General features: G+C 40.7%; 1 protein-coding gene across 3 annotated transcripts; it reads left to right on the forward strand.

Annotated features, from left to right (window-relative positions):
- Positions 1-841: 841 nt before the first annotated feature.
- stk11 (serine/threonine kinase 11) lies at positions 842-20,345 on the forward strand. Of its 3 annotated transcripts, XR_270022.4 has the most exons (12): positions 842-1,059; positions 1,833-2,781; positions 9,907-9,990; positions 10,178-10,267; positions 10,591-10,723; positions 10,952-11,088; positions 11,182-11,309; positions 13,922-13,979; positions 14,126-14,319; positions 18,703-18,949; positions 19,020-19,082; positions 19,716-20,345. XR_270022.4 is itself a non-coding variant. In XM_005476173.4 (11 exons), exons 2-10 carry the CDS (start codon positions 2,495-2,497, stop codon positions 18,909-18,911), a joined length of 1,320 nt encoding a protein of 439 aa, XP_005476230.1. In that variant the 5' UTR covers positions 843-1,059; positions 1,833-2,494; the 3' UTR covers positions 18,912-18,949; positions 19,716-20,345. The 3 variants fall into 3 exon arrangements, 2 of the variants coding, with proteins under 2 accessions (XP_005476230.1, XP_003438235.1); XM_005476173.4 differs by lacking the exon at positions 19,020-19,082 and having other exon boundaries at positions 843-1,059; XM_003438187.5 differs by lacking the exons at positions 842-1,059; positions 19,020-19,082 and adding an exon at positions 1,218-1,436.
- The last annotated feature ends 2,207 nt before the right edge of the window (positions 20,346-22,552 follow it).

A 22,552-nucleotide genomic window follows, 5' to 3' on the forward strand; every position in this document is an offset into this window, starting at 1 on the left:
ATACCTATTTGTTTATAATCTATTTATTAGTGGACATGCAGGGGCCAAGAGTATCTTACTTTCAGTTTATGACATACCTGTGTGCCAAGTGTAGGCAGTCGTGTAATCGTATTTGATAGTTTGATCGGTAATCATTCTGCCATGGCTCTGTACAGCAGTGAGTCATTAAGCAGGCTTGACCAGGCTCAAGCAGCCAGTGGTGAGGAGTGACAAATCAGTGAAACCAGAGCTCCAGTTTGCCATTCCCCAGAGAGGTTTAGACAGGATAAATATAACTCAGAAATCCCAGCTAAGCAAGAGCTGCTCCTCAGCCAAACAATCAATCAGAGGCAACTTAAGTGAAAGTAGAAAGTAAATCGAGAGTTGCTGGTTAATGGCATGAAGCTTTCTTGATGGATTAAATTTCTTAAGGCAGATATTAGTGGGTGCAATTATTATAATCCATTAATCTTTTGATCTCTTAAAATTTATGAGAATTGTGAAAGGGATGTAAAATAGCTTTTGACAATATACTTAAAAAATTCTTTATCTTGAAGGCAAATAAATCCTGACATTTGAGAAGATGAAACAAGTAATGATTGACATTTTTTAGTTGGAATAAATGATTAATTGGTTAATTAATTGTCTCAGGTAACAATTTCTCTTTCTTGTAATCAGTGCTTGAGAAAAATGAACTACATTTGCCAAGAATATACTCTCTCCTCCTGGGAAATATGAATGATCATAGATAACAATGGGGTAAAATCACTTAATAAAAGTTAAATGAGAAAGATTACAGCTGTTGTATTAAACTCCCCTGTTGTTGACATTCCTCTACATTGTTTGGAGGGGAAAAAACTTTGATTTGACGCATTAACCTATGGGCTGTCCCTGCGAGTAGGGGGGGGTAGGTAAACAAGATGGCGACAACCTGAGAAGCAAGAGTAACACGAAGAGTCAGGGGGAAAAAAAAATATCACTGAGATTTTGTCAGACTAAAGTTAAATAATTTATTCACTGGGGACGGACTCACAACAGAGGATAAACCTTGCAGCGAAAAGGAGGTTCATTTGGATCTAGGTGAGACCCGGTACCGGGAGTTAGTTAGCTTGTTAATCAGCTAGCTCGCTATTTACATTGGCATCTGAGAGGCATGCTAACCAACGCAACTCCGGTTAGCTTGCGTTAGCTGAATTTATCTGGTGCGTTTCTTCTGAGTGTAGAAGATGTTGAAGATGGTGTCTCTGCTGTCGGCTCAGCGTAATGCTTTGTCTTTAGAGAACAATGTGTGTCCCCATTATTGCCTCCGCTTCCACCGGTAAAGGAGGTGAAGTTGGCTAACGCTAAATCCAAACGTCAGGCAAAGTTGGCTAGCTAGTACTGGAGGTGCACAGCCACCGTTAGCTCCAGCTGGATGACGACGTTTTGGTTATCCCCCCACCTACCAGCTGTTCTCTGTCAGTTCACTGTCAAATTAAGTTGCTGTTTGTTGTTTTTAAGCATGTCTCTGAGATGAAACCTACTGTGCTTGCTGAATATGTGCTTACCGACGGACCGCAAAGTGGCATTTCAGGCTAGTTCATTCAAGCAGACTTGCTGCACTAGCTTACCAGCTAGCCAACAGTTGACACTTAAAATATTTATTCCGGCCTAAAAACTTGTAAACTACAATCCTTACATATATATGAGGTTGTTATGTTTGCATATAGAAAGAATAACCTGGCGAGTTTTGTTTTGTTTTTTGACCACGGGATTTCAAGGTGGTTAGGTGTTGATGTGTTGTCGATTGTTTACCAAAGATGGCTAACTTAAGTGTGTGTTTTTATTAATGTTTAAATTACTCATATTTTCAGGCACCGGGCAGTAAAAACCGGGGTGACATGGAGGACACCTGAGGACAGTTCAACACATTGGACACTGGAGTCGACCTCCAGGAGCCCCACTGATAGCAGAGATTGGAGTGATACTGCTGCATGCTCAGGCTGTAGATCTGTGCTTGGATCCAATCCAGCTGTAAACACTTATGTACCCTGAGAAAACTCTGATATCCAGCATGGACCCTTGACAGAAATGCCGTGCTGCGTGGCCTTGAATCAAGACTGGTTGCCTCTGCTTAAGACTGTAGGGTATTAATTCTGAGGTAATTGGTGAAGGAGAAGAAAAACGTTGTAGTATCGCTTTTTTTTTTTTCAGTTTTCTGTTCAACCGCACTTGTTGTAGATCTAGTTAAAAATGCACAGTATAAAGCACTAACTCGGTACTGGACTCCAAGGGTTTTTAGCCCCTTTTCGCCCCTCTTGAGTGAAAAAGTTTACAAATTGGGCTTGATCACCCACCTCCTCCCCTTAACTCTCAGGCCTGATTACTCCCTCTCCAATGTTCAGTATTTTGTAACTCATCCTGCAGAATTAAAATACTCACCTCGGTGCTGAAAGGTTACCAGTGGGTTACTTAACAGCAGCAGTCATAGCTATTCGCAAACCTTTTCCTTCACTGGAAGTACAAGCTGTCAATCATGAGTGCCGGCGAGTTGCCTCACCTGTCTGACTATCTAAATGAAAATGAACTGATGGAGATGGATACTTTTATTCACCGCATTGACTCTACAGAGGTGATCTACCAGCCTCGGAGGAAGAGGGCAAAGCTGATAGGAAAGTACTTGATGGGGGATCTACTCGGGGAAGGATCTTATGGCAAGGTGAAAGAAATGCTGGACTCAGAGACTCTTTGTCGCAGGGCTGTCAAGATACTGAAGAAGAAGAAGCTTAGGAGGATTCCTAATGGAGAAGCCAATGTGAAAAAGTGAGTGTTTCCTGATTTGTTTTATCTTGTTTCACACATGCGTCTTGTAAGGTCTTTTTAGTTGGTTGTACTAGGTAAAACTAGGTGGCATGCCTGCAGTGTATGATCAAAATATAATTAATTTTAGTCACTACACAGAAAATTTATTTAACCTGCCAACAGTAAAATCAGTTTCTTATGAGTTTTAATGTGTGCCACAGCCTTTAAAAAAATGCAGCTCCCTCTCCGGAACATGTACAACTCCTAATTTGTATTTTTAAAATGAGAAACCTGATACTGTACTTGAAACCTACCAATCATAACTGATAAGGGGAAAAGGCAGACACAAAGCCTTAGTTTCAATCCAAACACCAGAATACTGTAATATGTTTGAGACATTTAATTTCAATACACACTGTTATTTTTCTCACGTAACAAAGCCAAACCTGTCCAGCAATTGACATAGCGAAGATAATTTTACATAGTCAGCATCACTCTCGAGTCCTGAGAGTGAGGTGCTGCTTGTGCAGCCATTAAAATGTAAGAGAAGTTGATCATTGCGGTGGGTAATCCGTCTGTCATTTATATGAACAAAGTCAATAAGAGTAGAATTATATCAGTTATATCAATAGCGTTTGTGTCGCTGCACTAATGGTACCTCCCAGTCAAAGCTGGCACACACACATATGCCAAACACCATGCGTAAATGCAAGGCCAACTTGCAGATCTGGCCTAAGAGATGACTTTCGACACCTAGCCATAAAAAAGAGAAGAGTGATTGATTAGCGACGCACAAATGTGTGGTTTTGTTTTTATTTGATAGGGGGAAAAAACACAGGAAAAGGTTGTGTATTTTTGCTAAAATGTGAAGGAGACATCGAAAGGCTGCATGAGGATGCTGCATTCAGCGATTTTTAGATGCACGTCAATAGGTCATTGTCAGCTTTTTGCAGTAGTCACATAAACATGAAACCTGATTACTTTCATCAACGTACTCTGTTAACACTTAGTTTTTATTCGCGATCCCCCCTGTGATGGGGGAACAAAACTGTCTCTTCACCTCAGATCTTCACTTATCCATTTAATAAAGCGGTTATTTAATTCCAGTGCATCTACATAACATGCACAGAGAAAAAAATATGCCATCAAATATTATTATACAAACCACTAACGTGTTTTGTTTTGTTTTTGTTTGTGAGTAGTAGATGGTTTTCTAGTAACTGTGTAATTGTTTTCTGTTCTTTGGGCTCCCTTTCCTTTGTGTCACTGCCTCTGTGATTTAGCTGTCATTTCTGTGTATTCTTTTTTTCTTCTTTTCCTTTTTTCTTTTTTTGCATCCCACATTTCTTGATGAGCATCAGTAGTTTTAATCACAGCAGTATTATTAAATATCACTCCAGCCTTTCGCCTTGGGCCTGGGCTAATTATAGAGTAAGCCTTAGAAAACTGTCAGAGCAAGTTCACCCAGACAGAAAGAAGCTGCAAGATAATGTGGGGGGGTTTTTTTTGTTTGTTTGTTTTTTTAGGCCGCAGTCACAACAGCAGCAGAGCAATGAAAAGCCCGTAAGCTCAGTTAGAATCATTTTGTTGGGATTGCAATGGCGTGTTTTATCTAACTTAAACAAATTTTGTCCTAGAAAACTATGCTTTATAATCTAAAACTGCATTTTAGTTTGCTGGGAATAAAAGAGCCTTTTAGCAGCTGTAATCTCAGCTGTTAGTATCTTCACTGGCACTGTTCACCTGTACTGCTGCCTTTGCACTGAGATGCAGTTTGAGAATACAATCAGCTCAATTCACCATCTATCACTGTTCACCTCAGTGTTGTTAATACTTATTTATTTCTGCTCGATTTTTATTTATTATTTTGCACTGTTGAGTCTTCGATGGTATGAGTGGGAATATTTGACAACGCCACTAAGACAAAGTCTGTTTTAATGTCAGCAGAGAACCACAAAACAATAAATTTGCATTCCTACCCCATTACTGGCTCCGGGGTGTAGTGTTGGTAATTAGCACTTGAGACTTGTAATCAAAGTGCAACAAATTAAATACACCTACAAATGCAAAGTCCAGTTACTGGTGTTGATTTTCTGGTGGAAGAAAATCATCATAAAAAAGTATTGTGTGCAAATCTTCAGTGTTACGTAAAAGTCCCGATAAGGAAAACGTTACAAGAGCGTTTTAGAGTTTCAGTATCTCACTAGGGTAAGGGATAAAAAAGAAGTCCTTGTGTAAAGGTCACTAAGTCAATGATGGCTGGGGAAAAAAAACAAAACAAAACACACAAGCTGACCAGAAGTGACGGTAGAGGTTAAAATGAAAATGCAAAATGAGAAATCCTGAGAAAACCAATTGTTGGCTAAATAAATGCAACTGGTGAGACATTTATTTTCTACTAAGAAACTGACTTATTTTCCTTTTTTAAGTGTTTTTTTGTTTTGTTTTTTTGTTGGGGTTTTTTTTTTTTTTTGAGTGGTTACGTCCAGGCCTGAGTCCAGTCCCAAGTCTGTGGCCTGTCTCCCCTGATAAACTTTGAAAAGTTTGTTCACAGCAGAATGGGGAAAACCGATGTGTCCACATGTGCAAATCTTGTAAAAATATATACACAGTTAGTACTTGGTAACATCTTCTCAGGCTAGTATTACAACTTAAAGGGTTTTTTTTTTTTTTTTGAGTGTTTAGAATGCTGGTCTCCCCTATTTATCTTCAGCTGCCTTATACATGGTGTGTTGTTTGCTTCTAGAAGTTTGGAGGTATTTCATAGAATTCATTGTTTTCACTGCCAGAAAAATATTCTCCATGGCCATCATCTGCCACCAAACTAAGCAGTGGGTGAAGGGTTCGTTTCATAAAAATGTTCAGCCCTTTTCCTCCTCATGTACCTTTGCCCTTTGCACTACTAACGGTTTGGTTTAACTTCATCAGTTCACAGGTCTTGTTTCCAAAATACATCAGACTTGTTTATTTCATTTGCAAACTTGTGCTGAGTTTCATGTTGAGGTCACAGGAAATGTTTTCTTTTGATGATTCTTCCATGAAGGTCACATTTGTTCAAGTACACCACTACTTTATCTAGGTTTTTTGAAGGTCTAACGCAGCTTTTGATTAGCCTAACTAGCAATCCTACAATAAGTTGTTTTTAAGCGTTTTCTTGGTCTTTCATATCTTTCCTCTTTCTGAGGTGTTTGTTTTGTGACCATGCAGACTTGTTAGCTGGGAATTTTCCTTACAATGCACAGACTACACATACACCCCAGGCAGTGGACTTAAAGGAAACTTAAAAGGAAGTATGAGCCATCAGCCGTCAGGTTTTCAGCTGTCTGTGTCCGCAATAGAGTATATTCTGGACCTGAATGTGAACAAGTAATACCCCTGGCATGCTAATTAAGCTCATAGACCTTGGTAAAAGTTATCCAAGAGCTAAGATCTGTTAAAATGCCTAAACTCTTGCACCACATTCCTTTTTTTAGATAAATAGTTAAATCCTTTATTAATTCTTTGCAGGAAATTACACAGCAGCTTCAACACAAACCTAAGACTATACATCCAACAGCTAAACGATATGAATTTCTTATAAACGTAATGATATACGAGAAAAAAATACAGCCAATAACGAATATGTGGATAAAATCATTCGGCCTTTACACACCTACACCGCCTCCTGGACTGTTTCAAGTCCAGACCTGACCACAGAGCAGGCCTTGTCTACTCGGATGCTTTCTGTTGTATGCACACCTAATCCCCAGCAGACCACAGGGAGGAAAAAAAACAAAAAACCCCAAAACAGCACTGCCCACTACCATATTGTAGACACTACGCAGCAAAGTTTGGCAAATGTTGAATGAATTTAGCCTCCTTAGTTGTCTTTGTCCAGACCTCTTCCATATCACTACCCCGAATGGCTATTGGTGTTGGTTTGGCCTTCTCCTACCTCTCCTGAAGTCTGCAATCATCTCCTTGGTTTTTTGCAATATTAAGATGGAGATGATTGCATTAAGTCAGATTGACAATGTCCTTAATTGTTCTTCTGTAGTCGTCCTCCTCACCTCTGATTAAGCCGAGAACTGCTGTATCATCAGAAAATTGAAACAGTTGTCAGTGTTGTGCTAGAACCTGTATAGATGGTAATTAAGAACGGGTCAGATGCACATACTGTGGTATGTAGTACAAGTTTGATCTAAAAAGTATCCCGTAGCAATGTATGCTTTGTTTTCTCAGTGCATGAAGGTACAGTAGATGTGCAGAGGTGCGAAGGTCTGTACGTGGTGGCAACTAGCAGTGAAGTGAACTTGAATTCTCAGGGTTTGTAGTTACGCAGTTTGGTTCACACAGAATTTTTCTCTGTGTGAAACCAAACCACAGGAAAAGCTACAGTTTACAAACTCATCAACTGTTTGAGACCAGAGTAAACAAACTATAGGTGTGAAAACACCCTTAATGACATGTGAGGGAAGCATTACAGGTCTGTAGTCATTGTGGTTGGTGAGATGACTTTTTGGAACGGGAACCAAGCAAGGCATTTTCCACAGCCTTGAGAGCTTCAGATTGAACAGGTGTGTTAGAATGTCACACAGCTTCACGAAGCAGGTCTTCATCAGTCTCAACTGCTTTCTTTGCATGCTGGTGTATCTTTTCCTGAGTTACAAGGTAGCTCATCTAAAGCCAGTTCTCACTTTCTTCTTTTAGATTTCTTTGGTTATATTTATAGGCTGCAAGAGTAGATGGTTCTGTCACTTTGTTAATGGGGCCATAGCAGTGTCTCTTGATGTGTGAAATTGGTTTCCCTTTGCTTTTCCCCCTTGTACTTTTTCTTCTTGTACACCCCTCCCACTTGGTGTTTGCCTTACGTTTTCCAGCCTGAGGAAGCTGTATTCCCGAGCCTGTGAAAGCCTGTCTGTGCTTGGGTGTCATAGTAGCCCCCAGCCTCTCTATTCAGCCACTGTTGAGCATTCCTGTGTGCCTAACACTTCCTGCTTTTAAAGTGTCGCTATAGGGACAAGCATGCTTATGCTTGCTTTGATTGAGCAATGCTACTTCTGTTCCTATGGTAACACACCAAGAATGCCCTTCCCACGTTTGGAATGACAGGATCACACACACACACGGGCATGCACAGTGGAGATGCAGATTTTGATCAGCTGTTTATGTTGGTGCTGTGTGCCTGAGTCGCTGCCATATCACTAAGCTCTGCGGATTGCAGGCCTCGAATGCAAGAGGTCCATCGGTGCACATTTGAACTCCGACTGTAGATGGACTGCAGCAGTCATTGTGCCTTAAGCAACAGCCCTGCCTCCATTTCATGATTCACTTTTTATGGAAATGAGCTGTGTTATTAATGCACTGTGATTTCCTACAGTTCACACATCATCTGTACATCATTTAGTAGCCAGTTTCAGACTCGATTTTTTTAAAGTTGCTCTGTTCTACATGTGCGTGAGCTTTTTAGTCTTTCTGCCAGTGCAGTGATGCAGCAGTAACCGCTTGTGTGTCTGTGTGTGAAAGCGAGAGGCCGACTAGCCCCTGAATATCCATTTGTCAGTAGGAGGGGTTGTGTTTAAGACGAAGGACTGACGCAGCTCATACACTGCAGGGTGATGAGGGCCAGAAAAGCTCTGAAGTGTGTATTTTGTGAGAGCACAGATGATGTCTCAGCTCTGAAGGGACTGAAGAGTTTTATTTATTTTAGGCAGCCCTCCTTTATGGCTTTGACTTTTTATTGTGTGATGCAGTAAATCACATTTAATATCAAGAGAAGCAGGTGGAGAATCTTATTCAACAATCAAGAATTTTTTTTTTTTACCCTGTTTACCTCTACTGCGTTATGAAACATAAATGGCAGTTAAACTAACCGGTCTTCACTATATATGAAAAAACATTACAGCGAAGTAAGCAGCATTTCATTCATAGTTATGATAATTGCTTCGAATTATAACCAATACAAGTTGTCTTGTTACGAGTGCAAATAATATATCCTGATGCTCAGCTAAATATGCAAAAATACAAAATGATACTTGATTTTAGATTCCTTCCTGTAGTTGTAAAGCAAGCCCTCAATATTTCCTGTGTGAGCATCTGGATATTAGCCCTGGAAAGTCTGTGGTTTGTGCTTTTCTCCTCTTACGATCCAGATTCATTAGCGTTCACTTTCACGACTCACTGATTAATGTTCAGTCTCCAGGGGTTTTGCCATGCTGGTGATTTAAACATCTCCTCTTTGGGCAGTGAAGTAAACTGTCAGGTTATCTGTCTTTATAGTAAGAATGGAGTTGCTACCGCTGCACTGTTTTTGGTGGGTGCATATTTGTTAGGGTCTCATTAACAAACAATCAAACAGTATGACACATGTCAGAATTTAACAATCTATTGTTTAGCAGGCACTAATAGTTTGGAAATTATAGAAATTTTCATTATTTTTATTATTCATTTTATTTATAATCACAATTACATAGTCATAGCTACAAAGAAAAATGTGCCACTGTCCAAATAAAACGCCAAACTGTATCTGCTCTGCTGCTGGTGCTTCAGCCTATACGGAGCATTGTAAATGTCAGGGCTTTAGCCGCTCTGCTGGGCAAACTGTGATGACAGCAGCTCTATATTTCACCAAGTGTCCTTTTCTGCATGATGTTCTGTTAAAGTTGGTAGCAGCAAATGTCAGACAGCACTGTTACCCGTGACCGTCAGAAGCCAGTTTCAGCTGATAACATGAAGTCTGTTAATATAGTCTCCTTGCAGCTCTGCTCATCCTCTTCTATTAGTCGGTCTTAAATGTGTTTTCTCTTAATTCAATGTACTGACTTTGTTTGTCATTAAGAACTAAATCACATGATAAATTTGAATTTGACTGTCTTTATAGAGTAACTCATAAACCTGTTATGCATTATGTAGTGAAACAACTAGATTTTTCACCAGTTCTCGCATTGTTTAGCAGGTTATTAGAAAGTAATGAAACTAATAATACACTTGTGGCCATGCTGTACAGTCACTTACTGAAGCCAGTGTGCAGATGTACGGGACCCAGCCTTTAACCTACATTATGCAGCTAACATGGCCCAGTAGAAAATGATACTAGTAGAAAATTTCTCTCATTAAGTAAGCAAGTGGATGCATTTTCATGTCTTTTCTCTGTATGTTCATCTATAGGGAGATTCAGCTGCTAAGAAGACTCCAACACAAGAATGTGATTCAGTTGGTGGACGTTCTCTACAATGAAGAGAAGCAGAAAATATATCTTTTACCTACTGAATAAGTATATATTGATTTTTGACATTAATTATTATAGACGGTCTATTTTACCGTTGGTTATTTCTGTACCCAAGTTCTATTTATGTTCTGCACTTTTCCCGATTTATAGTTGGTTCATAAATGTAAAGAATGTGTTTGGTTTGGTAAATTCTCTTGACTCCTGACTTACGTATATGGTGATGGAGTATTGCGTTTGTGGGATGCAAGAAATGCTGGATAGCGTCCCAGAGAAAAGGTTTCCAGTATTTCAAGCTCACGGGTAAGTCTTCCTTTCACTTCTCCTCTCTACCCCCTCTATCCCTGAGTGTCTCTGCTATATTTAGTCTGAGCCTCTCTGCAGCCGCTGCTCCAAACCTAAGTTTAGATCAGAGACTGCAGGGCCCCTACCGTTAAAATTACTGACCGTAGACTGTGTGAATGTCGGGTCACTGCTGGAAAGCCGCTGAAGCAAAATGAGATGCAGATTTATCTAACCACAGAGAAAATGTTAAATATTTTATTTTTTAAGTTTCTTCTACTGTGATTGACTTTGGCTGGTTTTAAATGTGTCCATAAATCCCCTGTGGTTGATGCTTCTTGTAGGTACTTTTGCCAACTCTTAGATGGCCTTGAATATTTGCACAGCCAGGGAATAGTTCACAAAGACATTAAACCAGGGAATCTGCTGCTGACCACAGACGGCTCGCTTAAAATCTCCGACCTGGGAGTAGCAGAGGTAAGCATCGCCTGCCAGAGTTCTGTAAAATCTCTGAATTTTTACTCTTGATTATAAGAAAAGGGCTGGCATTTCTTTGCATAGACTTTGTGTATGACTTTAATTCCTTGTGCTTGTATTTGTTCCTTATGTTGGTGCTTTAAAGGTGTTAAGTTTATAATTATTTGCATGGAAATGCATACAGGAACACAAAAAATAATCTATTTATTACTTGCTGTTTTTCCTCAGGCCCTTCACCCATTTGCAGAGGATGACACGTGTCGTACCAGTCAGGGCTCTCCAGCCTTTCAGCCTCCAGAAATTGCCAATGGACTGGACACCTTTTCAGGGTTTAAAGTGGACATTTGGTCTGCTGGAGTAACACTGTAAGCAGCACTCTGCGTACTTGTCATGCATTTGTCTACATAAAGCTCTAAATTCTGTCTTACTCTTTTTGACTCTTGCTTCCTTTCAATCAGATACAACATTACAACAAGTCTGTATCCATTTGAGGGGGACAACATCTATAAGCTATTTGAGAACATTGGAAAAGGAGAGTACACTATTCCTGAGGAGTGTGGACCTCTCCTGTCGGACCTGCTGCGAGGTTGGTGTTGTTCGCAGCCAAAGTGATTATATTTTCTCCATGAATTTTGGCATTTTGTTTTGCCAATTGGCAGTGGGTCTGCTGCCTCCTTGCAAATGCTGAACAGCACCCGAGAGTGGTGTTTCATTCCCTGTGTGCACACAGATTTTTTTAAAAAAAGTGAAAAGTCAGCATTGAGTGTTTGTTGGACTGGAAATATTAGCATATTCACAGCTATTGATAGGTGTTCTTAGTATTTTAGAGGTGCCAATATACAGTGCCTATCAAAAAGAATAATTGATTTCGAAGTGCTTTAATTCTGCAGCTTTTCACCGGTAACAATCGAAACGTGTACTGTTAGAAAGATTTGGATTTGTAAGTTTCACTTGTTCACCTGCAGGTAGCATAACGGCAACAGTGGCTGCAGTGACTCAAACAATCTCGCAAAAGTATGGGGCGAGTTTGACCATCATATGTATATATGCCGAGTGCACGGGAAGCTTCTATGTACATGTACTTTAAAAAAATGTATATAACCTTTTTTGATGTACCCTGTTTAACACATGAAAGATCCCTGATTTGAGCTCAGGAGGAGACGCAGACCAGTGTACTCTCTGTGCCAGACCCAAGCCCGGATAAATAGGATTGCTTTAGGAAGAGCATTCAGTGTAAAAACGGTGCCATATCAAATGCATGGATCCATCCATTTTTGACCATTTGAGACATGTAGGAGGAGCTGCAAAGTAAAGGTACAAAACTGGCTGTTACTTGTGACACATTAAGTTTGCTATAGATGTTTGTTTAAAATCTCAGATAAAATTAAAATTACTTGCAGCTGTTGAACAGTAGAGAATTGATATATCATGTTTTTAGGACAGCTCACATCATCACAAAACCGAAACTAACCACCTAGCAGTCAGGTGTTTTGCTGTAACCGCTGTCCACTGAGGACGGTACACCAGATGGTTTGCAAGATGAGGCATGCATCAGGTTTATATATTATTTTGTTTCTTAGGTTGCTTCCCTCTTTATACAAAACTACATTGTTTGTTTTCTATACATTATCTTAGATTTAGCTCCATTTTCATGAAATGCAAAATGAGTCACACTTTAAAAAACTGACATTTATTTTCAGTCCTGTCAGTCTTTAGGTGTAGGCCGAAATAAAAGGCAGTGGATTTATAGTTCAGGGCACAATGACTCTATTAAAGATCATAGCGTTAACAGTAGATGTCTTTGTCATGCTTATTAATCATATATGAAAACATCCTCTAGACTGCTAGGATTGGTGAACAGGAGAATATAGGATAGAAAAACCAACAGTCTAGTGGGTAATAAATCACTCAAATGTCAAGCAGTTTAACTGTGATCTTTTCTGTGTGCACCCAGTAGGTGGTGCTGTGACACTGGAAGTCACTGTGGCTTCTCAGCATGCCAGGCTTCCACCAAACTGTAGAAATCCCTCCAGCTGTTGACGTAGTTTCCATTGATCTGGAGCCAGCCGCAGAATACTAAGCACTTCACAGTCGGGCATTGCTTTTCCCGAGTGAAATACTGCAATGCTTTTGCCCCTTGTTTAAAAAAAAAAAAAGAAAAAAAAAGTCAAGAGTCCTTCAGTTAAAAAAAAAAAAAAAATTTAAAAAAAGAAGAAAGAAAGGAGGGGAAAAAAAAGAAGGAACAGAAAAAGAATCGATTACAAGAGCCCAAACCCACTGCCTATAAAATCCAAGAACAATGTTGGGAAGATTATGTTTGTACTAACTAATGAAATCCTTCAATGAAGGCTGAATGCTAAGTAGTATTTCAGCATTATCCAGCTTTGCTCTCTTTGTCCTTTTATGGAAATAAAAGCGCCGGGTACCGGAATAAGCGCTGGGGCTTATACCTGTAAAATGACTCTGGGTCAAACGAAGGCAATTTAAACATTTTTTTTTTTTTTTTTCTGTCAAAAGGAATCAAATGTTTAACGATGAAGAGAAAAAATAACTCCCTGATTTTTGTTTCTTCTGAAAAACATACTGGGCTTCTGTCCCCCGTCTTCGGTATGACGTCTGTGTGTGTGATGACGCAGCACCTGAGAAATAGTCGGTCCATAATTACATCGCCTAAAATAAGCCACAAAAAGGTGTCTTTCAGCCAGCGCAGCACTACTATCAGCACTCTGCATACTCCTGTTTTCTGCCTACTAGGAAACAATTACATTAGTAGGAGAGGCACTGCATCACTTCTACCTTATCACACTGGCACTGCGCTTTTCCCACAGATTCAGCCCACATTATGATAATTGAGATACAAAATCTTTATTACATTGTTACAGCTGTTGCTCAGTCCTTTTTTTTTTTTTTCCCCCCCTCTCTCTCTACTGTACTTCATTGACTTCTTCAGCTATGCAGGATGCTTTGACATACAATGATTAATGAGATTATCACTTTCATTAATTGATGTTCTTGAATGAGGCTGCCGTCTGGCTGCTGTTCACCTTCCCCATATTGCTGATTGCTGTGGCCTCCCAGCAGTTTGTTAAATGCTCCATGGAAACAGATGTGAGTGGAGGAAATTGTTCAGGATCATCGTGATTAAATTCACCTTGACATTGTGTTTTTGTTCTTGTTTTTTATTTTTATTTTTTCTAGGCATGCTTGAGTACGATCCTGTGAAGAGGTTTTCCATACAAAACATAAGGCAACACAAGTGAGTATTTTGATTGTATTTTTATGACTAAGCATAAGAATTATCAGGTGTTTGGGACATTGTACTCTACACTAAAAATAAAAGACTGATCTTTTATCTACATGCCCTTTCCCCCCACCATCCCGTCCTCCTTATAACCCTACCAGCTGGGTGCGGAAGAAACACCCTCCATCTGAGCCTCCTGTACCCATCCCTGCCAGCGCAGAGAGCAGGGACCCTTGGCGGAGTATGACGGTGGTGCCCTATCTAGAAGATCTGCACGGCTACACAGAGGAGGATGATGACGAGCTCTATGATGGAGAGGATGAGATCATATACACTCAGGACTTCACAGTGCCAGGTAAGAGTGGGCTTAGATAATTCTTACAATTTGAGTTGGGTACTCTCCATAAACAGATATGCTATATGCAGAATCTGTCGGCACGGAAAGGTTTTTGGTTGTCTTAGTTCGGTTTACAGTCAGGTCTGAGCAGGCTTTGGTTCCATGCAGGGATACGGTCAATGTGAAGAGCAAAAAGGGGAAATGCGTTTGCAGAAATCCGAAACAGTTTGCCCTAGGTTCACTGCTTTAGTCCTCCATTTAGTTTTGTGTCATTGTTTTAGTTTGTTGTATTGAAGAAAACTGGACATTTCATAATAGTTACTCTGCCTCTACGAGCTGTCATTTAAACTCTGACACAAAATTACAGCCGAACTACTGAAAATTTACATGAGGACAGAGTGTCAGCCGGTACTCAGGCTTACAGATATCTGGGGTTAGTTAGCGTCTGTCTATCTTTGGAGCACTTGGTGGGAAGCTTTTATTGCACTTGCTGTACGGTAATGAAGAGTTGTCTTCAGCCCAATTGATGCTTCTGTTCTTCCTCTTTCCTCTGCTGCTGGGTTCTGTGTTGTGCTCCACCACTCCTTCCTTCCTCTCTCTCTCTCACTCTCACTCTCTCACTCACACACACACACACACACACACACACACACACACACACAGAGCAGCAAAGAGAAATCAGGAAACTCCAAAATGTAATAAATACTTTCACATTGAACTGAAATTAAAGAAATGCACATAAATAACACAAAGTGAATGATTAATGAAAGAAATGAGTTTTCCTTCCTTCTTTCCTTTGGCTTCGAAGGTCAGTTAATGAAAACGGAAACACTGCAGTATCAAAACCATGGGTAGCCACCTGATAACATTTTTTGTTTGCTTTTTTCCAAATTTGTATTTCCAAACAACTGCATAAAATTGGAAGTCTTGAACTTTCTCTCTAATGTCGATATCCAGGATACACAAGAAATTGGATGTTTCCTCCAGAGGCTAAGTGTGCAGAGTAGCTAATGCAATATGTGGAAAATGGTATTGGGCCGGAGCTCTTACTCCTTGCATTCAGGGGTTTTCAGTCCTATAGTCACGTGTATAAAATCAAGCACCTAGCTTTTCAATGTGCCTTTACAAATATTCAGAAAGAATGGGTTGTTTTAAAGACTTGTGTGGAAATGGTAAAATGGTATGGATAAAATATATTAGGTGATGTCCTGTGACTAAATAATTGATACTTCATCGCTGCTGTTTCCATCCCATTGACATAGAAATCGAAGTTCACATTAAGTACTTGCCCTTTTAAAGTATTCAGTATGTTACAGCAGTTTGCAATTATCAGATACTGTTGGTTTTGATAAAGGCCTTACTGCTAATCTTTCCGTCCCATTTTGCAAAGAATAAAACAGTCACGTCTTAATGTTACTAAAAGTGTGAAGGTCAGCGCACAAATGACCAGAAATGTGGTGTTTAGTGTAGCTCAGTAATCACACATCATTTATTTCACTTCAATCATTCAGCCTGACATCATGCTCATGTTTGGTGATTTCCTATTGGGAGTGGCTGTGCAAATCAGTGAACTCAAATCGTGGAAGCTGCTGTCATTTCCTAGGATTTCCACACCGATTTAGGAATTGTGTGAGTCTCAGGGTTTTTATTTCTGTGCATTGTTTTATAACATTTTCTATCGTGTCTCGTGGTTGTGGCCCTGTGCAGCTGCAGTGCAGTGTGAGTTCATGTGGTTTTAAAATGGTAATGCTAACCCTTAACCCTATGAATGGGACCACACTTGACTACAAATTACCTGACACGATCTTGATGAAGACAAAACATGTTAAATACTCGTTAAGAGTTGTTGTTGTTATTATTATTATCATTCAGAGGAACTCTGTAGACAAACTGCTTATTAAAGGATCCTGAGTAGAGTGGAGGAAGAAGTAATTCATTGGTATCCTTTTAACTTATTTTAGTCATAAAGTTAACAAAGTTAGGAAAGCAGCTGTTAAAAAAAGTCCTAAATTAATAGACTTGCAATTCTCTGATTTCCTGTAAGCCTACATCCACACTTACGCATGTAGAAATGTGTGCCAGGTCTACAAATGATATCATGGTGTCCAGTTTGCCAAAAACAAAACAAATATAGGAGCACACCTTCTATGCTGTAAGACAAAATGTTGATTTTGCGAGCCAGTAGGAGCGAGTTTTCCCAAAGCTCTGTCTTAAGTGACCTCAAGCACCTTTTTTTTTTTTCTTTTTTTTTTCTTTTTTTTTTAAATGTAACGAAAGCTGAGTTTACCAAAATACCTGCATATGAAAGGACCTAAATGTGAGGGTTCATTGCTCGTCTGCTTGTTTAACCCCCTTTTTTTTTTTGTTTCCTGGGACACGGTATGAACCTGAGGCATCTTAAATTCCCCATTTCCCCTCCATGCTGTGCCGAGTCATAATGTCTGCCATTAAATAAGGTCTGTTAGAGGTTCACAGGGCTGGAGCAAGGTGCACTTAAATGATATGTGTACAAACTTTAACCCACTGTTGACAGGCTCTGGTAAGAGCAGATATTAACTGCATCTTTTCATTTGATTTAATTTGCACCCCGACTCTTGCTTTAACTCCCCCCCCCCCCCCCCCCCCCATCCCCAGAATTAAAATCCTGTATCTGTTGCTAGGCAACAGTCAGTAATAATAAAAGCAGTAGTCAGTGTTGGATATCTAGAATTGGTGCCCCACATTAAAAAACCAAATGGAGCTGCAGAATGTGAATGAAGCGATCTAAAAATAATCCTGCCGAAATGGTTTCAGTGTGGGAGTCTGAATGGGTTTCCAGGATTCACTCCCACACACACACCACACACAAGCTCTCTCACTCACAGGAAGCTTCACAGGAATAAAATGATGGTGTGTTTGGTAAATTAAATCACTCGTTTGACCTCTTCTCTCGTAATCAGTAAATATATGTCCCTGCTCTTAATGTTCTCCTCAGACCTGCAGTTTGTGCTGTGTGGGAACCTGTAAGTTTATCTTGGTGCCTGCTGCACTCACAGATACTCACACATGTCTGTACTGAAATAAACTGGGTCACACAGAGGTTAATTTCTATTTTTCAGCCGGTGGATTTCCTGTTGTTGTAGGTTTCGGTTTGTCACACACATCTCACCATTACCTGACCTGACATTTTGATGGTGCTGTTGGTAAATTAGATTTTCAGCGTTCCCCTCTCAAAATATATACACACTTGCAGTATGATCCAGTATACGATAAATACAGATCATTTGTGAGGTGTGAGTCATGCGAGTGTTTCAGTAGAATCTAAGAATAGAAATATTGATTAGAAATGAGCCTAAGTCCCCTTCAGTTCTCACAGCTTCAGGTTTCTTGTGTTATCACGGGGGTTTTGGTGAGGGTTTCTGATGACTGTGCAGCACGCAGTTACAGGTCATAAAAATGTGTTATTTGATAGAAACCTATGCATTACTTTTTTTATTTGTGTGGGGCGGGGTCTGGTTTTGTTTGTTTTTTTGTTTTTTAATGGATAAAACAAGTCATACATGACAAAATGCAGTAGGCTGTTTTCTATTTTTGACATCATCTAGTGAACTGGCTCTTTGCAAACTCATAAATTCTTCTATGGGTCAACTATAATATGTTTGCAAGCTTTTCTGTTCAAGAAACAGAATTTGATATTCTACATTGTGCATCTGCAGGTCTTCCATGCTTTGTGTCCATTTTAGCTTCTTTCTCTCAGGCAGTTTGAAAACAAAGCAAGGTTAGTTCAGTATATACTCAGCATAGCACATTCAAACTAGCAGTATATCTGCTAACAACAAGCAAGAGTGTTGATTTTACATGTGAATATAGCCAAAATCACAAAACAGACTTCTCTGATAAACTCTTTGTTCACATTCGATGCCTTCTGTTACAAAATCGTGTCTTTAGGCCTAAAGAGAAGAAGAAACTAGAAACTGGTTTAAAAGTAAAGGTTGGTTTTTATTGTCCTTAATGGACGGCATTAGGGTCGCTTTTTCATACTTTGAACGGTCGTCTTAAAACAAAAATGAGTACTGTGTGTTATAAGCTTTATTATGATGGGTGTATTAAACCATCAGTGGTTTTCCTGTTTTTGTAGGAAGGTCACTGTTGGAATTAAGTGAATCTTTTGACTTCCTGGTTCCTTGAATACTTGAAGTATAAAGCCTGGACCTTTCCTTGTGCCTGATGCAACACAAAGGTTTTTGTCGCACATGAGTGTTGGAGAGTGTTGTTTTTGGTACTTTGATGTTGGATAAAACAAGGTAAATGTCTACAGGGGTCTCCTCATACTATAAACTCACAGCTGGTTAGCGAAGCAGCACTCAACATTGGTGTATTGGGTTTGTTTTGAGCCTCGTATGTGTGTGTTTGTGTCTTTAGGACAAGTGGCCGAAGAAGATCAGGATCAGGGGAACGCAGACCACAGTCCAGCTGTAGCCAAGCCAGTTTGTGTGAATGGGACAGAAGGGGGGTCTCTGAACAGCAAGGCCAAAGCCGAACGCCGATCCTCATCCTCGTCCAACCCCTCACGTAAAGGAGTCTCCACAGCCAGCAAAATCCGCAAGCTCTCCACCTGCAAACAGCAATGACCCTCCTCCCTCTTTCTGCCTCAGCAGCAACCCATCTGGTGAGTGTGCAGACTGCTTCACAAAAATTGTAGCTCAATTTGTGCTTCTGAAGGACACCTTTTTATACAGTAGAAGGTGGAAAAAGATAAAGAAGCCCTTATGGAAAGCAGGTGCTGCAGATCCAGATAAAAGGTAGGAGGAATGACAGGAGGAGGAGGAGGAGATCAGTGAGTGAAGAGAGTCTGTGTTGATATTCAACGAGCAGCACTCTGGATCACCACCATTCCCCTGGCAAACACACGGGCACTTTCCTATACAGTGACAAAAAAACACATCTGGACCTATCCCACGGTGATGCATCTCCTGTTTCTGTTCGGATGTGTTGCCTTTGAAGGGTTCATCAGTCACCCTCATTCACGTGGAGTGAGGCAGATTTTTGCTACAAGCGTACACATAAATTTAACAAGTTGTCCTCCTCTCTTTTTCCAGTTACCGCCCACAGCTGCTCTTTCTGTCTTCGGCACATACAGAACCAGTCACGGAGCGAGGCTGTTTGTCACGGGTGCAGTGCAGGAGAGATGCTGTGTATTAATTTGTTCAGGCGATGACTCATCCTTGGATGAGATAAAAGTGGGCTGTGGGATGTTTGTGTCTCTCTCTTTCTCACTCTGTGGGTTGAGTCTTTTCCGCGTTAACGGCGCCAATTAGTACTTGTCTTGTAAAAAATTCTGTCACAGCGTTTAGTTTTACGTCGGGGGAGGGGGGGGGGCTTTCAATACCATCGTCAGACTTCCGTTAATATTCTGTTGTCTGTGTCCCCCTCAGGGTGATCTGTCCTCGTCCTCCTGTGTCCAGAGTCCTCACAGTTGTGAGAGAAACCTGCTGACATTAAGCCACCCCAACACCTTCACCTGCCCCCCTCCCCGAACCTCCTTGGACCACTGGCCTGCAGAGTCGTTTGAAGATGCGGTATTAGCGACGAGGAGGAGGAGGACAGCATGAAATGTTCTTTCTGCTCCGAGACTGAGGCTGTGAAGATGGTGTTTATTTTCTCCAAAATTTTCGGCTCCTTTTCAACTAAACTCATCCAGTTCTCTCTTATCATTTTCCCCCTCCCAACCCTCCCCCCTCCTCTCCAATCCTGTCATCCTCCTCAGAGGGCCAAGTGTTACACCGGACGTTACAGACTCCACCACCCACCTACCCACCCCTCCTCTCCACCTACCCCACCCACCCCTCCTTAACCCACCTTGTTTCTTTGACTACCTTTTGTTTTTACAGAACCCTAATGGCAGTTTTTAAGACACATTGTGATGTGTAAAAAAATTAAAGAGGAAAAAAAAACCCACACATGTTATGAATAATTCTATATTTAAACCTCTGCTGAGCATAATTATGGTAGTGCTACCACCGACATAGAATCTGCATGCTGTACAGAGCTGGAAGAAAGGGAAAGCTCTTGGTTTTATGTGGATGCACTGACGGACTGAAGCCTTGAGATTTGTATTTTTTCCCCTCCCCTTTTAGGTTTCTTTTTCTTTTTCTTTTCTTTTCCTATGAATATTTTTTAATTATTATTTATATAAAACATGTCCCAAACAGGCTGTTTTGTTGGATGATCCTTTCTGTTTGAGTTTAAGTTCAGCATATTTTCATAAACACAACTCATTGGTTTATGACCTTTTTTATTTTTCCCCCTCCTTTATTTCCCGTGTCCTTTAAAGAGCGCACAGCTCTGACAGGAATATTAGACTCATCTTCCTCTCGCGTCTGCAGCAATTAGGTAGTCAGGGTGATGCTGCGGCTGCGGGCGGCGTGCAGCGATGTTCTTTGCTGTGCCGATCACTTCAGCGGGTGTCCTTCCCCCCTCCTCCCTCCCTCCCTCCCCCTCTTACGCAGGCAGGCCCATCATCAGTTCCTCACTGGGAATAGATCAGAGAGCAGGTGAGTCACCACTGTGAGGGAGGGAGAGAGCAGCGCTTCCCACGTCAGCAAGGTCGACGGAGAGGCTCTCCGTACGACGAGACAAATGAAGAAGAGAGATGTCGCGCTAACAGACCGAAGACGGGAGGGTGATTAGTACGCGAGGGCGCACTTAAGGTCACTGGTCTCACTCTTGTGTCAGCCGACAGATCAGCAGCAAAAATTCATTTATTAAAAAAGAAAATCTGAAAAACTTTCAGTGCAAATCGATTTTTCGCCTCACAAGGTCGAGCTTTTGTTGAGGCTGCGAGACGTTTTGAATTTTCTGCACACTAAAGCAGACGCTTCACCCTGAACGAGGGTTAAAAATTTCATGAGATGCACATTGGAGCTCAAACAGAATTTTTAAAAAAACAAACAGAAAACTGTGTACCTACCGTTGAATTTCCCGGTTGACGGTCTTCATCACGCATTAGAAAATGAAGCATTTTTCACATGAATGAAAAACAAAGAGTACAAACTAAAAGCAGGAGAGGAAAAGCTGATAATTAGTTTTCCATATTAGATCAATTCCTTGCTCTTCTGTCTCTTCTGGTTCTCCTAAGGGAGGTGATGTACTCATGGACTGAACGAAACAAAGTGATATATTGACAACGAACATGTCCTTAAAGATGCGAATTGTAGTTTCACAGGAAATTTAAAAAAAAAAAAAAAAAACTCCCAGGAGTTATTTAGTACAACAACACAAAAAAAGATTATTTAAACCAAACATCAGGATTGTGCAACTAGTTTAAAATCCCTTAACTGGTTTTTATGAGCTCTTCATCCAGCTATCAGCTAAGAGAGTTTGCTGTACAGTTCATAAGCGAGCATTTAATATTCTTAAAGCTTTGAGGATAATTACGCTTGTTCCCATGGACTCTCATCTTAAGATTAGCTGTTAAATTTTGCCCTAAGTATTAAACCACTTCCACCACAAGACGCCTCTGAGACTCTCTGGACTGCATAATTAAGTCGCACGTCACTTTCTACCCAGCTGGATGGGTTGCTTAGATTTACGGTGGTTGTGCAATGCAGGTTAAAGTCATTGGGCTGAGATTTTTCTGGCAAAGAAGCAAGTATCTCTCAAACAAGTGTAAACAGTGCTTTTTTTTTTTTTTTCCCGAGCGTTGGCAGGGCAGCGTTCAGCTGGAGAATGATGCATTTGGTGCTCGGCGTTGTATTTATGGCAGCGGGATGATGTCTGCAGGGCTCGGTAGCTGCTCTCATTGTAATGACAGAACAGTCCAACAGTGTGACTCACTGATGTTTATGTAATAATGTTTAGACAACAAATATGGAGCTCTGTGGCATAAAAGAATCTGACTTCGCCTACCCGGCCTTCATTTTTTTTTTTAGTAAGATTACTTCCATTGCTGATTTTGAGAAATGCAGTAAATCACCAAACTTTTATTTGGAAGCACACACTCCCACTGCCACACTGCTTTTCTGACAGACAATGTCGCAGGAGCTATTCCAACCTCCCGTGCCTCACAGCATCGGCTCTCCCATCACCAAACCATCTGTCTAAAAGCCTGAGAGGCTACTGTGTCACTATTTAAGCATCATCTGTCAGTCTTCCCTCAGCAGCACTCACTCCACTCCTCCCGGACACAACCTGATTGATGCACAGGGGACAGATGGCTAACAAGAATAAAAACGGGTAAAATATGAGGATGGAAAAACGCCTGCTGACTGGA

This window comes from Oreochromis niloticus, linkage group LG18 (genome assembly GCF_001858045.2).
Source record: "Oreochromis niloticus isolate F11D_XX linkage group LG18, O_niloticus_UMD_NMBU, whole genome shotgun sequence".
NCBI classification, from domain to species: Eukaryota; Metazoa; Chordata; class Actinopteri; order Cichliformes; family Cichlidae; genus Oreochromis; species Oreochromis niloticus.

Excerpts from the sequence above, each read along its gene's own strand:
- stk11 (XM_005476173.4), top strand. The coding sequence starts at position 2,495 with ATGAGTGCCGGCGAGTTGCCTCACCTGTCTGACTATCTAAATGAAAAT. Across the intron at positions 9,991-10,177 it reads AATGAAGAGAAGCAGAAAAT|GTATATGGTGATGGAGTATT; the intron begins ATATCTTTTACC and ends CTCCTGACTTAC. Across the intron at positions 10,724-10,951 it reads CCGACCTGGGAGTAGCAGAG|GCCCTTCACCCATTTGCAGA; the intron begins GTAAGCATCGCC and ends GTTTTTCCTCAG.